Below are 12,799 nucleotides of genomic sequence, written 5' to 3'. Positions count from 1 at the left end.
AGTGTGCCCGGACCCATTCCCGCCTAATGTCAAAGGAAGAGGGACCCTCCTCTCTGGGCTGGGGTGGTTTAGACCCATTTCATGGATTTGGAAACTGAGGCTGACCTCGAGAGGGTGGGAGCACTGGCCAACCCAAGACAGCTGGGAGCAGGCCTGTCCCACCCGGAGACCCTCACAGGCTGGACCCGTTACCAGGCACCTCCAGTGTCCGCCCCCTGAGCTGGGCACTGGGGACACAGTAGGGAACAAGACGTACAGGAGCAGCTGCCCTCTTGGACTCACAGCCCAGGGTGGGCAAAGGACGCCACATAAAAGCTCCTGCTTGTACGTCAATGTTCACAGCAGCATGATTTACAGTAGCTGAAATTGGAGACAAATGTCCATCAACCATGATGGATACACAAAATGTGGTCCCTCCACACACGGGAACGTCACTCAGCCGTGAAAAGAGGTGAAGCCCTGACACTCGCTACAACGTGGATGGACCCCGAGACCACTATGCTCAGTGAGAGAAGCCAGACACAGAAGGACACACGCTGTGTGATTCCATTGATGGGAAACGTCCAGAACAGGCAAATCCACTGAGACAGAGAGTGGGTTCCTGGTCACTCGGGGAGGGGGAGTGACTAATGGAGATGGGGTTGCTTTGTGGGTTGATGAGAATGTTCTGGAACTAGACAGAGGTGATGGGTGCACAGCTCTGTGAATGTACTTAATGTCACTGGACGGTACATTTTAATAGGGTTAAAATTCTACATTTTATGTGTACCACAATTTAAAAAGAAAGTTATTAAAGATGATTCAGTTAAATGTGAGATGTGTCAGGCAGTGGTGAGGCAGTCAAGGTCGGGAGAGCCTGCTGGGGAGGGGACCTATTTTACACGAAGGGCTCAGAGAAGGCTTCCCTGGGAGGGTGACATTCAACCTAGATCTCAAGGTAGGGGTGGATAAGGCGAACACGTGAGTTAAAATTTGGGTAGTGCCCAGACAGCGCCAGGCACAGAGAAACTGCCTTGTGAAAACTGGCTGCCCCAATGAGGACGATATTAAACTCGACGTTTTGCCACCTCCCTGTGGGTTACGATGTTCCTGGCAGTGGGAATGGCTTGTGCAAAGGGCCTGGGGTTGGGATGCACTTGGCAAATCGGAGGGCAACAGGGCTGGAGTTGAAGGAGCCAGAGAGAGTGGTCAGAGTGGAGGTGGGACCCACAGAATGGCAGCTCTTGGCTTTGGGGGGTGGTGGGAGCAGTTCTTGTCCAGGCCCCCAGGGGGCAGCAGTAGCCGCAGGGAGCTCACAGCAGTGCCCAGCTCCTCAGCTGTCTGCCACCCGAGCCTCCTGCTTATGAGTTTTGTGTCCACCATTCATTGAGCAATTACTACCTGCCCAGGCCCATGATGGGAGGCTCGGGACCACAACATCCCAAGGAGGACAGGGCGGTGGCTCCCAGTGTCCAGGGGGAAGTGGCCGTGGCCACTTCCTGCTGACCCAGCTGGCCGACTGCTGTCAGCACGCCCCTCCGCCCCACCCCCACCGGGGTTTCCTGTTTGTGCAGTGCTCGCCCAGCTCCATCTCCAGGGGACTCCCTGGCGGGCGGGGAGGAAGTGATTTCCTCTACCAGACGCTGGAGCTCCCCACGGGACCAGGCCAAGCGCCATGGCCCCCGCCGCCTGCCTTGAACATCTGGCTTGGAGGGAGGCGCCTGGGGATCACAGGAGGTCAAGGAGGACTTGGGTCACAGATGGCCAGTGAGGTGTGGCCTGGGGGCCTGTGAACCTCCTGGAACCATCCAGCCTCCCTGTGCATGCCTGTGACGGACCTTCCAACGGGGATGCCCTCACCCGCTGGCTGTTTCTTCCTTTCTCCCTTTTCACCTCTCCTCCTTCCTTGCCCCTAATATACTATCCCTCTAGTTTCTCTTTTTCCCTCTGCTTCATCCTTCCTTCTCTCCTTTTTTGCTTTCTAGAAATGTTTTTTGAGCACCTAGTGTGTACCAGGTCCTGTTCTAGGTACTGAGGACACAGTAGTGATCAAAACAAACACCTCTGCCCTTGAGGAGGTGATGTTCCACTAGGTGAGATAAGCAAACACATTTGCAATCACTAAGCAACTAAGCAAATACATATGCAATCACTAACTTCCTCGAAAGGAAATAAAACAGAGGGCTGAGATTGAGACTGACTGAGGCTGCTTGAGCTGAGGGGCTCAGGGAAGATCTTTCTGAGAGGGAGGCATTCGAGCTGAGACCTGGGTGATCTGGAGCGAGAGAAAGCAGTTAGCTGTCCAGATAGCAGGCACAGCACGTGCAGAGGCTCTGGGACAGGTGGTGCCTGGCATGCCGGAGGAACAGCAAGGAGGCCTGTGTGTCTGGAACGGAGTGAGCGAGGGGGGAGAGGGAGGAGGGGAGGAGGGGAGGGCAGGAGGACTTGGGCTTTTACCCCCAGGAGGTGGGAGCTCTGGAGGGCTGTGGGCAGAGGATGGGCGGGGCCTGACTCAGGTGCTCATGGGTACCCTCTGACCGCTTCAGGGAGGACAGACTGGGAGGGAGTAGTCAGGGACCCAGAGCAGAAGCAGGGGCTCTGAAACTTCCAAATCCTCTCTGTCCTACTGGCTCTGCTCCCACACCGGCAACACAGAACTGAGTTGTCCTACTTGTCCACTCAATGTCCCATGAGACTGCAGGGCCCACCAGGGCCTCTCCCATGGCGGGAGCACCTCAGAGCCCAGACGCTGGAGCTCAGGGTCAGGGGTTCCAACCCCAGCTCCCTGGATGCCCCTGGGAAGGCCCATATTCCTCTCCGGACCTCAGTCCCTGCCTCTGCAAAATGGAACAACAGCAGCACCTATTCCACAGCATGGCTGGGAGGAGTGACTCAGGTGCTCACACAGGACCACACAGAACCCACAGGGGGCTCTCCGGAAACGATTCCTAAATAAAAGATGGGGATGAGCCCGTGCCCTCCACCCCCGCCACCTCCAGACTCACCCAGTGTGATGGGCTTGCTGTCCTCCTGGTCGGAGCCCATCCCCGCCCGGGGACTGCCGCTTTGCTCTGCATCTGCAAAGAGAGGGAGGGGGAGTTGGTGACGTCGCAGGAACCCCCACTCATGAGGGGAGGAGACATCAGCCCAGTGCTAGGCTGGGCCAGCGCCGTGGTCTGGAGCATGGCATGGCCCCCTCCCTGGCTGCTGCCCCAGGGGGTCATGGACGTCTGAGGTCACTAAGCGCCAGCCTGCCTGTGTCCTGAACCATGGCGAGAACCCGAGTGGAGGGGCTGGCTCAGTCGTGGGGAAGTGCTCTCTGAGCCTCAGTTTCCTCATCTGTCAAGTGAGGTTAACTCATTTAATCCTGCCTCTGCCATATGAGGTGGGAACTCTCATGCCCATTTCACAGACAGGAAAACAGAGGGCCAGAGAGGTGAGTCCCTGGCCCCTCAGGACCCCTCCCCACCGCCTCTGCCTTCCGAGTCCTGGGAGCCCAGCCTGTGGTCTTGGGTTGCCACTCAGGATCCCCGGAGAGGGGGCCGAGGGGCATATTTCTGCAGCTGTGACATTTCCGGCCCCACCCGCCGGGCTTGGGGGCTCCCTCCCACCCCGGCGCCCGCCCCTCCATCTTATCTAAAAATAATCAGGCTCCTTGGCAGCCGGGTGAAGCAGACAGACGCTGAGCTCAGCGTTATTGGCTCCGGAGGCCTAGATGGAGGGCGAGTAGAGCCAGCCCCCTCTGCAGCCCTCACACCCTCCACCCCAGACTGCGGGGGGGAGGAAATGGACAAGCCCAGCCAGACAGGACCCCTAGCCCCCCCCCATTTGCCTCTCAGGTCAAGGACAAAGGTGGTGGGAATCACCATCAAATGCCAGAGAAAGAGAATCAGGCCCCTCCCACCTGCCACACTCCAAAGCCCAGAGCTAATTGCTGTGTGACCTTAGGCAAGTTGCTTAACCTCCCTGAGCCTCAGAGTTTTCTCCTTCAAATGTGCGAAAGCATCTCACAGGCCTGGCTGGGTTGCCAGGAGGTGGCAAGGAGCTGATACATATGAAGCGCTTAGGGCATACTGAGCTCTAGACCCATGGTGACATCTACCCCATTATTATTATTACTGTTATTTTTAAGTCCCTAACGTGACTACAGATGTTTTTTCTTGTTCTCATTTCACACTTTCCCTTAAGTCATGAAGAGAGCCACAAATCTGGCATTGTTAGTGTACCCATTTTGTACACAAGGAAAAGGGAGGGTTAGAATGACGAAAAAGTGCCCCGCCCCACACCCTTGCTGTTGTTTTTTACACAGTAGTGTATCATTTTATTTTATTTATTTATTTTTTGTCCACACCGCTTGCGGGATCTTAGTTCCCTGACCAGGGATCGAACCCGTGCCAGCTGCGGTGGAAGGGCAGAGTCTTAACTCCTGGACCGCCAGGGAATTGCCCGGCCCCTTGTTGTTTTAATTCGGTAGCTAGTGCTTACATCCCGACATCCAGCAGGCGCTTTCGTGAGCCGCCTGGATTCTGCGATGAGACGCGCGCGTTCCCATCCCAGCTCTGGGAACCTCCAAGGACACGTGGTCCCGGGGGGCGGGGGTCACTTCCCCTGCTGGGGCCTCAGTGCACCCAGGGTTGCTTTGGGGATAATAATAATGATGACACCTCGCACAACAGTCACTGGGCCCTCGCCGTCTGCCTGGCATCGCGCTTTTGCCTTTGCACACACGCTGTGGGCTGAGCACCTACTGGCGGACAAGACCCAGGGATGCTGTAAACAGCACAGGAGCGGCCCCACCTGCCTCAGTTTCCCCATCCACGATAGGAGCGGATGCAGGCAGCCCTCCTTGGCTGGGCTGCGCAGCCCCCGCGTGGCCGACTAGGCGGGGCAGGCTGGGCAGTGGTGAGAGGGCTGTGCCCGGCTCGGCCCCGCGCCCTGTGGCCGCTCCCGGGCTCGGGCAGCCAGCAGCCCCTTGGAGCCGGCCCGTCCTGCTTGGATGGCCGCATGGCTGGGCACGGATGGCCACTGGGTTGGGAAGGGCCCAGCCCGGGCAGCCAGCCGTTGGGCTCCAGGCCTTGGGCACAGACCCTCTTCCGGAACCGGCACCCACACAGACTCAGCGGGCAACAGTGGCTGGCTGGCACTCAGGGGCCTACCCGAGAAGGGGGATGTTTCTTGAGCGCCGCCTGTGTGCTTATGCTTTGGAACCAGGCAGCCCAGGCTGTGGGCCTCAGACGCCACCCCTCATCTCTCTGTGCCTCACTCCCTGCATCTGTGAAATGGGCACAATTACAGAACCTCCCTCGAGGCTGTTCAGGAGGGAAAAGGTGACAATGAATGCAATCAAGGGCCCCAAACAGTGGCTGACATGTAGTAAGCACTTCAGCAACTGGAGAGAGGGTTTTATTACTATTTTTGCTATCTCCTTGCTGTTTCTGTCTTGGGTGCTATTACTTTGTATCTTGAAAGCCATGGCCCTAGGCTACGGCTGGCTCTACTCTGGAGCCCTTATTCACTGCTCTTGACCTCAGGCCAGCCGTATCACCTGTCTGAGCCTCAGTTTCCTCATCTGTAAAATGGGACTATAATAAAACTCACTTCCCAGGGTTTGTTGGGTCTCCAAGTCAGCTAATAACAAGTGTAAAAGGGTTGGTGCCAAGTTGACATTCAATACATGGTAGGTTTGGGCAGCAATTGTAAATGAGAGTGTGTTTTTAATTTTGGTTTCTAATTGATCATTGCTAGCACTTAGAAATGCGATTAGTCTGGGGGTGTTAATCTTGTATTCTGCAACCTTGCTGAACTCACATATTAGTTCTAAGAGTCTTTTTCTTTTTCTGGTAGATTCTTTGGGATTTTCTACGAAAACCATCATGTTGCTTGCAAACAGGGCAAGTTTTATTTCTTTCTTCCTAATCTGTATGCCTCTGATTTCTTTTTCTTGGTTTATCGCACTGGCTAGGACTTCCAGAACCCTGTTGACTGGAAGTGGTGAGAGCAGGTGTCCTCGTCTTGCTTCTGACCTTAGGGGGAACCCATTCGGTCTGTCACCACTAAGGATAATGTTAGCTGTGGTTCCTGCAGATCCCTTTATTGGGCTGAAGAAGCTCTCTCTATTTTTTCTCCTATACTCCTGGTAGTTCTTTTTAAATTTAAATAAATGTCGTTTCTAAATAATATGATGCTGTAATTATATGCCATCTCATTAAAAATTGTTTTAATTTGATTTTTAGATTGTGTTGAAATATATATAACATAAACTTTGCCATTTAACCATTTCTAAGTGTACAGTTTAGTGGCACTGAGTACATTCATAGTATCTTGTGACCATCCCCACCATCATCTCCAGAACTTTCTCATCTTCCCAAACTGAAACTCTGTCCCCATGAAACGCTGACTCCCCACCCCCTCCCCCGGCCCCTGGCCCCCACCATCTACTTCCTGTCTCTGTGGATGTGACTCCTCTGGGGACCCCCTGTGAGTGGAATCACACACTGTGTGTCCTTTTGTGTCTGGCTTCTCTCACTGAGCATCGTGTCCTCAGGGTCCATCCATGTTGCAGCAGGTGTCAGAACGTCCTTCCCTTTTATTGTGCCATCTTACTGGCCATGCCGCAGGCCATGTGGGATCTTAGTTCCCGGACCAGGGACTGAACCCCACCCCCTGCAGTGGGAGCACGGAGTCTTAATGCTGGACCGCCAGGGAAGTCCCTGCAATCTTATCTTTAATCACCTCTAAAACCTCGAACTATTTCTCATCCACCTGCTGACCACCTGCCTGTCATTTGGCTCCTGGAAACCCAGTATGGGAGCCCCGAGTCACATGCAACTTGAAATTTAAATTGGCTAAATTGAAATTAAATTTTCAGGACTTCAGCCGCACCAGTCACCTTTCAATACTCGACAGGCACACGTGGCTGGTGGCGACCGAATTGGACGGCACCGAATACGCCCACCATCGCCACACAAAGTTCTATCGGACTGAGCTGCTCTGGATGTTTCCATGAAAAATCAAGGGAAAAAAAAAAAAAAAGACACCGATAATTCTTCCTCCTCCCATCTAGAGGCCCAGTCCTAAAATGGACCTTCCTTCGGTCTGAACAGATGGACCTAGAGTGTATAATGCTAAAGGCCAGCTAATGTCCAATGCCCCAAGATGCCCCAGACCCCAAGTGGGCAGCTTTCATTTGCTGAGTTTTTACTGTGTTAGGAGCTCCACAGCACCATCTGATTAAATTTACCCAACTGATGAGGTTGGTAAACTGAGGACCAGCTCAGGGAGTCTATATCCCAAAGCTGATGTCAATTCAAAGAAATGGTCTGCCTAGCGCAGAGGTTCCTAACTGGGGTGATCCTGCACCCCAAGGCGATGTCTGGGGACATCTGTGTTTGTCACAACTGGGGGGCTTCTGGCATCGAGGGGGCGGGGACAGGGAGGCTGGTCTGGGATAGCCCCACAGAGTCATCCGGCCCCCAGTGTCAGCAGTGCCGAGGCTGAGGGACTCTGTTCCAGATCCATCCATTCTCAGTAGGGGCAAAAATTGGTTCTTGGGGCAATGGAGGGGGCTAAAAATTTTTGCTCTTTTTATTTATAAAACATAGATAGATAGATATACATATATAATATACCTGTGCTATTAAAATTTCATGAGGTGCAGTGATTAGGGAAAAAAACTGTCTAAAAGGGCTCTTTAGAGGGAGGCAATAATGAAAGAAAAGGGTCTTGTACAATTTTAAAGGGCTGTCAAAAGAGAAAGAAGAGTATGCAACAGAAACTGTAGGTGACCTACCACGTCTAAAGCATTCACTTCACTGAAAGTCTGCCAACCTCTGCTGTGTGTCCTTGTGCAAGTACTTTGACATCTCTGAGCCTCCATTTCCTCATCCATAAATTAGAGCTGAATTGCACTACCGTTTACTTCTCTACTTTGATCACTTGACAAACTGATTGCTGAGCACCTCCAGGGTGCCATGTGTCTAACACACAGCAGCAACCAAGATGGACACAATTCCCTGCCTTCGTGGCACTGACATCCTAATGGTGGAGTGACAGGCAATGAACAAGTAAGCAAATAAACCAGGAGTATAATTCCAGGCTGTGCTAGGTGCAAGGGAGGCCATCCAACCCAGAGATGTGAGTGGCAGCCCCTGGTGAGTGAGGGGCTGTGACTGGAGCTCCTGGGAGGGTCGTCAAGGTCACACCGTGTGAAATGGTACATTCCAATAGTTAATACGTGGTGAGTCACTCCTTTGACTATGTCGAGCTACAAGTTTTCCCTCCACTGACTCATCTAATCTTCGAAACTCCCCCAAGAGGGATATGCGATTATCATCCCCATTTTCCAGATGGGGAAACTGAGGCACAAAGAGAGGCAGGCGACATATTCAAACTCAGGCAGCACCAGGTGGCACCGATGGGCCTGGGATCAACCCCCAGACACCCCAAGGCCTCACAATTGGGTCCTGTGCTTTTGACTAGGAGGTGTCCAGTGGGCCCTTGGAGGGGGGCTCAGTTTGTCTTGCCCCAACTGCAGGACCCCTTTCTTATCAGTGGTTTGGAGTGGCCCCCTGTGTTTGGACCCTGTTGTCTGACCAGTCAGATAAAGGCCCCAGCTGGGGGTCCCCTGCTGCTCTGCGTTTGCCAAAGGTCCCTTCTGTCACTAATTGTGGTGCTGGGGACAGCTGGGGGCAGATAAATTGTTTGCATATCTCTGTTTCACTTGGGCTGAAAAACACCCCACGGAAGCAGAGCCCCCAGACCCTACTGTCCATGGGAGCAGCGGCCCCAGACCCTGATGCACAGGCCAGGGAAATTTCAGAGCACATCCACCTCACTGAGGTGGGAGCTGAGGTGTAGAGTGAGAAGATATGGGATGATGATGATGATAATAATAAACAATAACAACAATAATAATGGCAACTGCTAAGCACAGACAGCTTACCGAACACCAGATGTCAGGCTACGTATTTAACAGTTTTGTCTAACACCCTCCAGTAATCCTTGATCGAGGCTGACAACCATGGGTTACCCAGAGAGGGTAAGTAAGTTACCCAAGGCCACACAGCAAGGAAAGCTGATGGGCTGACCAGGTTTTATCTGCTCCTCTCAAAAATATATCCATGAAAACCATAATTCGAAGAGATACATGCACCCCAGTGTTCATTGCAACACTATTCACAGTAGCCAGGACATGGAAGCAACCTAAATGTCCATCAGTGGAGGAATGGATAAAGAAGATGTGGTACATCTATACAATGGAATATCACTCAGCCATAAAAAAGAATGCAATAATGCCATTTGTAGCAACATGGATGGAGATTATCATACTAAGTGAAGTAAGTCAGACAAAGACAAATATCATACACTATCACTCACACGTGGAATCTAATTTTAAAAATGATAAAAATGAGCTCATTTACAAAACAGAAACAGACTCAAAGATTTCAAAAACGAACTTATGGCTACCAAAGGGGAAATGTGGTGGGGAGGGATAAATTAGGAGGTTGGGATTAACATACACATACTACTATATATAAAATAGATAACCAACCAGGACCTACTGTATAGCACAGGAAACTGTACTCAACATTCTGTAATAATCTATATATGGGTAAAGAGTCTGAAAAAGAATGAATATATGTATATGTATAACTGAATCACTTTGCTGTACACCTGAAACTAATGCAACACTGTAAATCAACTATACTCCAATAAGATTTACTTTAAAAAAAGGGGGGGAATATTCTTGAATGTCTTATTGAATTTTATATCATGTCGATCAGCGGCTTTAAAACGTTTGCCTGTTAATGAGTTCTTTCCTGACCTGGTCGCTGTCCCCCAGATCCCCACTGCCCATCCCTGAATACGTGGCTTTCTGCAGCCCTGCTTACATCAGGCGTTCGATTTGGTGCTTTGTGCTCCTCAGAATACATTCCCGACCGCACGAGGAAAACATGAACAGGCCAGAGCAGGACCATGGAACCAAAATGCATGCTCTTAGCTGCCGAGTAGGGGATTTGGGGGGATTTTTTATGGGCGTGCCTCGGGGGTGTCTGCAGACTCCACCCGAGCATGGGGTTCATGGTCAAAAAGCATGAGCATCGCTGCGGGTTTCTCAGGGCAGCTGTTGGACTCCTCAAAGTCTTTCAAATGCATTGGGGTCGTGAAGAAGAGGCTCCAGGTTCCAAACTCGTATGACCTTGGGGCATCTTTTAGAAGCTGGAGTCATACCCTGAAACCTGGGTTGAAGCCCCAGCCCTGGCACAACCCGGCGTGTGACCTGGGACTAGTCAGGCCTCTCTCCCCTCTGAGCCTCAGTTTTCCCCATCTGTAAAGTGGGCTTTCTCTATTGTTGCCTTACTTTATACGGGTGTGAGGTTGAAATCAGAGGAGCCCCGGGAGGGGAGGGGCCAATCACAAAGGGATAAATACTGTTTGGGTGACAGCATTTTTCCAAACTCAGAAGTTAAACGAACTTTGTCCCTCCTCTGCCCACAGCCCTCCAGGGCTCCCACTTCCCTGGGGGTAAAAGCCCAAGTCCTCCCCGTGGCCCACAGGGACCTGCACGACCTGCCCTGTCCCCTTCCTGCCCTCCCCTCCTCCCTCTCTCCCCCTCGCTCACTATGCTCCAGCCACATGGGCGTCCTCACTGTTCCTCCAAAACACCAGGCCTGGTCCTGCCCCAGGACCTTTGCACATGTGGTTCCCTCTGCCCACAACACGGTTCCTTCTGTATGTATGTGGCTCACATTCTCCCCTCACGCCGGGAACTTCCTGAAAGGTCTTTTTTTCCAAGACACACACAAGGCTCTCCAGCACGATGCACGAAGCACAGCTAACCACACTCATGCTAGTATAAGTGAGACTAGCCCCGGACAGCGGCTGTATTTCAAGTGACACCCTGGTTTGGCCTGGGACCAGTTTTCTCGACTTCCCAGGTCCGCCGGGTGTTCACAGGCAGCCGGAACGTCACCACCGCCTGTGGCCTTTCCCTCAAACAAACACATGACCATACCGACAATAGAAATGTAAACTGGATCCCATTGACGGAGTGTACAAACTGTTCTTTCCTGTCCGTGGCCACGAGCCCAAATTTGGTCTGTCCCAGCCCATGACAAAGGCGCCGCCGTGGCCTCCGGTCCAGCCCTTCCCGGCCCAGAGCACCCGCCCCCTTTGCACCAGACAACTCCCTCCATCCTGGTTGCTGAGGCTCCCGCAGTTCCTAACTGGGAGATCCAGGCACCGCCCCGGCATTCATGTCCCAGATGTTTACCGACCACCTACCACTTGCCAGGCACTGGGGAAATGGCAGGGAGCCAAGGCGGGGGAGACAGACAGGAAACGAGCCGACAGAAGGAGCCCGAGATAATTTCGGTGGTTCTAAGTTCCACCGAGGCAATGAAACTGGGTGAGAGGACAGACAGTGGCTGGGGGTGGGGGAGGTGACTTCTGACGGAAAAGTCAGGCGAAACCTCTCTAAGGGCCTAGGGATGGGACGGAGCCAGCCATGGGGAGAGCTGAGGGCAGATGGCACAGCAAGTGCAAAGGCCCCGGGGCAGGAACAAACATGGGATGTTTGGGGAACAGAGAGAGCACGTGGCCCCAACACGTATACAAAGCGGGGAGACATGAGACCACTAAGGGCCCCGTGGGATGCGTGGGAAGCTTGGGTTTTAGTCTCAAGGGCGATGATCTATGTTACATTTTAAAACGTCTCTGGTGATGAGGGTGTGGAGAAATTGGAACCTTCGTGCACGGCTGACGGGAATGTAAAATGGTGCAGCCATAGCAGAAAATGGCTTGGCGGTCCATCCAAAAGTTAAACATAGAATCACCAATGTGACCCACGCCTACGTATACGCCCAAAAGAATTGAAAACAGATACTTGCCCACCCATGTTCACAGCAGCGTGATTCATAGTAGCCATAAGGTGGAAACACCCCAAATATCCATCAGCAGGTGACGGATGCACAAAATGTGGTCCATCCCTATAGTGGAATATTACTCAGCCTTAAAAAGGAAGGAAATTCTGACACTCGCTACAGCATGGATGAGCCTTGAAGACATGATGTTCAGTGAGATAAACCAGACACAGAAGGACAAATACTGACTGATTCCACTCACAGGAGGTCCCTAGAGGACTCAAATCCATAGAGACAGGAAGTAGATGGTGGGGGCCAGGGGCTGGGGAGTGTTTAATGGGGACAGAGTTTCAGTTTGGGAGGATGAGCAAGTTCTAGAGATGGATGGTGGGGATGGTTGCATGACAGTGTGAATGTACTTAATGCCATCGAGCTGTGTGCTTAAAAATGGTTAAAATGGTGGATTTTATATTATATATATTTTACCACAATAAAGTGCGTGTGCACGCGCACACACACACACACACATTAAAAAAGTCTGGCTGCTGAGTGAATTCTGGATTCTCAAAGACTGGAAGTCCGGGGGGAGGGGTGGGCAAACATCCCGGTGGGCATAACAGCCTGGCCCAGGGTGACGGCCTGGGGTGTACAGAGGCGTCATATTTAATTTATCTTTGGGATTTACAAAGGACAGGACTTGCTGATACCATAATCGCACTTGTTTAAACCTGGCGGGATACAGGAGAGCCTAGGGTTCCCACTGGGGCCCAGCGGTGCGTCTGCTGGACCCGCCTCGGCTGCCACGGTGAGCTCGCCCGCAGGATTTCTCTTCCAACCTTAGCGGGCTTCCAAATGTAGCTGGCTCTGCCTTGCTGCCACGTCCACCTCCCAACCCCAGCCAGCTAGAGAGAGAACCAAAGCCAGGCCCTGGAATTCCCAGCTCCCCAGTGTCACCGGCC

At 52.5% G+C, this 12,799-nt stretch overlaps 1 protein-coding gene across 5 annotated transcripts in view; it reads right to left on the bottom strand.

The window, feature by feature from the left end:
* Positions 1–12,799, bottom strand: part of NFIC (nuclear factor I C) — a 71,296-nt gene that overhangs the window by 25,281 nt on the left and 33,216 nt on the right. For all 5 annotated transcript variants that reach the window (XM_081234037.1, XM_081234036.1, XM_081234040.1 and 2 more), the window contains exon 3: positions 2,985–3,056. In XM_081234037.1, coding sequence (XP_081090163.1) covers positions 2,985–3,056 — 72 coding nt within the window. The remainder of the gene's footprint in view (positions 1–2,984; positions 3,057–12,799) is intronic.

The sequence above is a fragment of the Mesoplodon bidens genome, assembly GCF_964165515.1.
Source record: "Mesoplodon bidens genome assembly, chromosome: 4".
Lineage (NCBI taxonomy): Eukaryota > Metazoa > Chordata > Mammalia > Artiodactyla > Ziphiidae > Mesoplodon > Mesoplodon bidens.
This window is presented reverse-complemented; position numbering and strand designations above follow the sequence as displayed.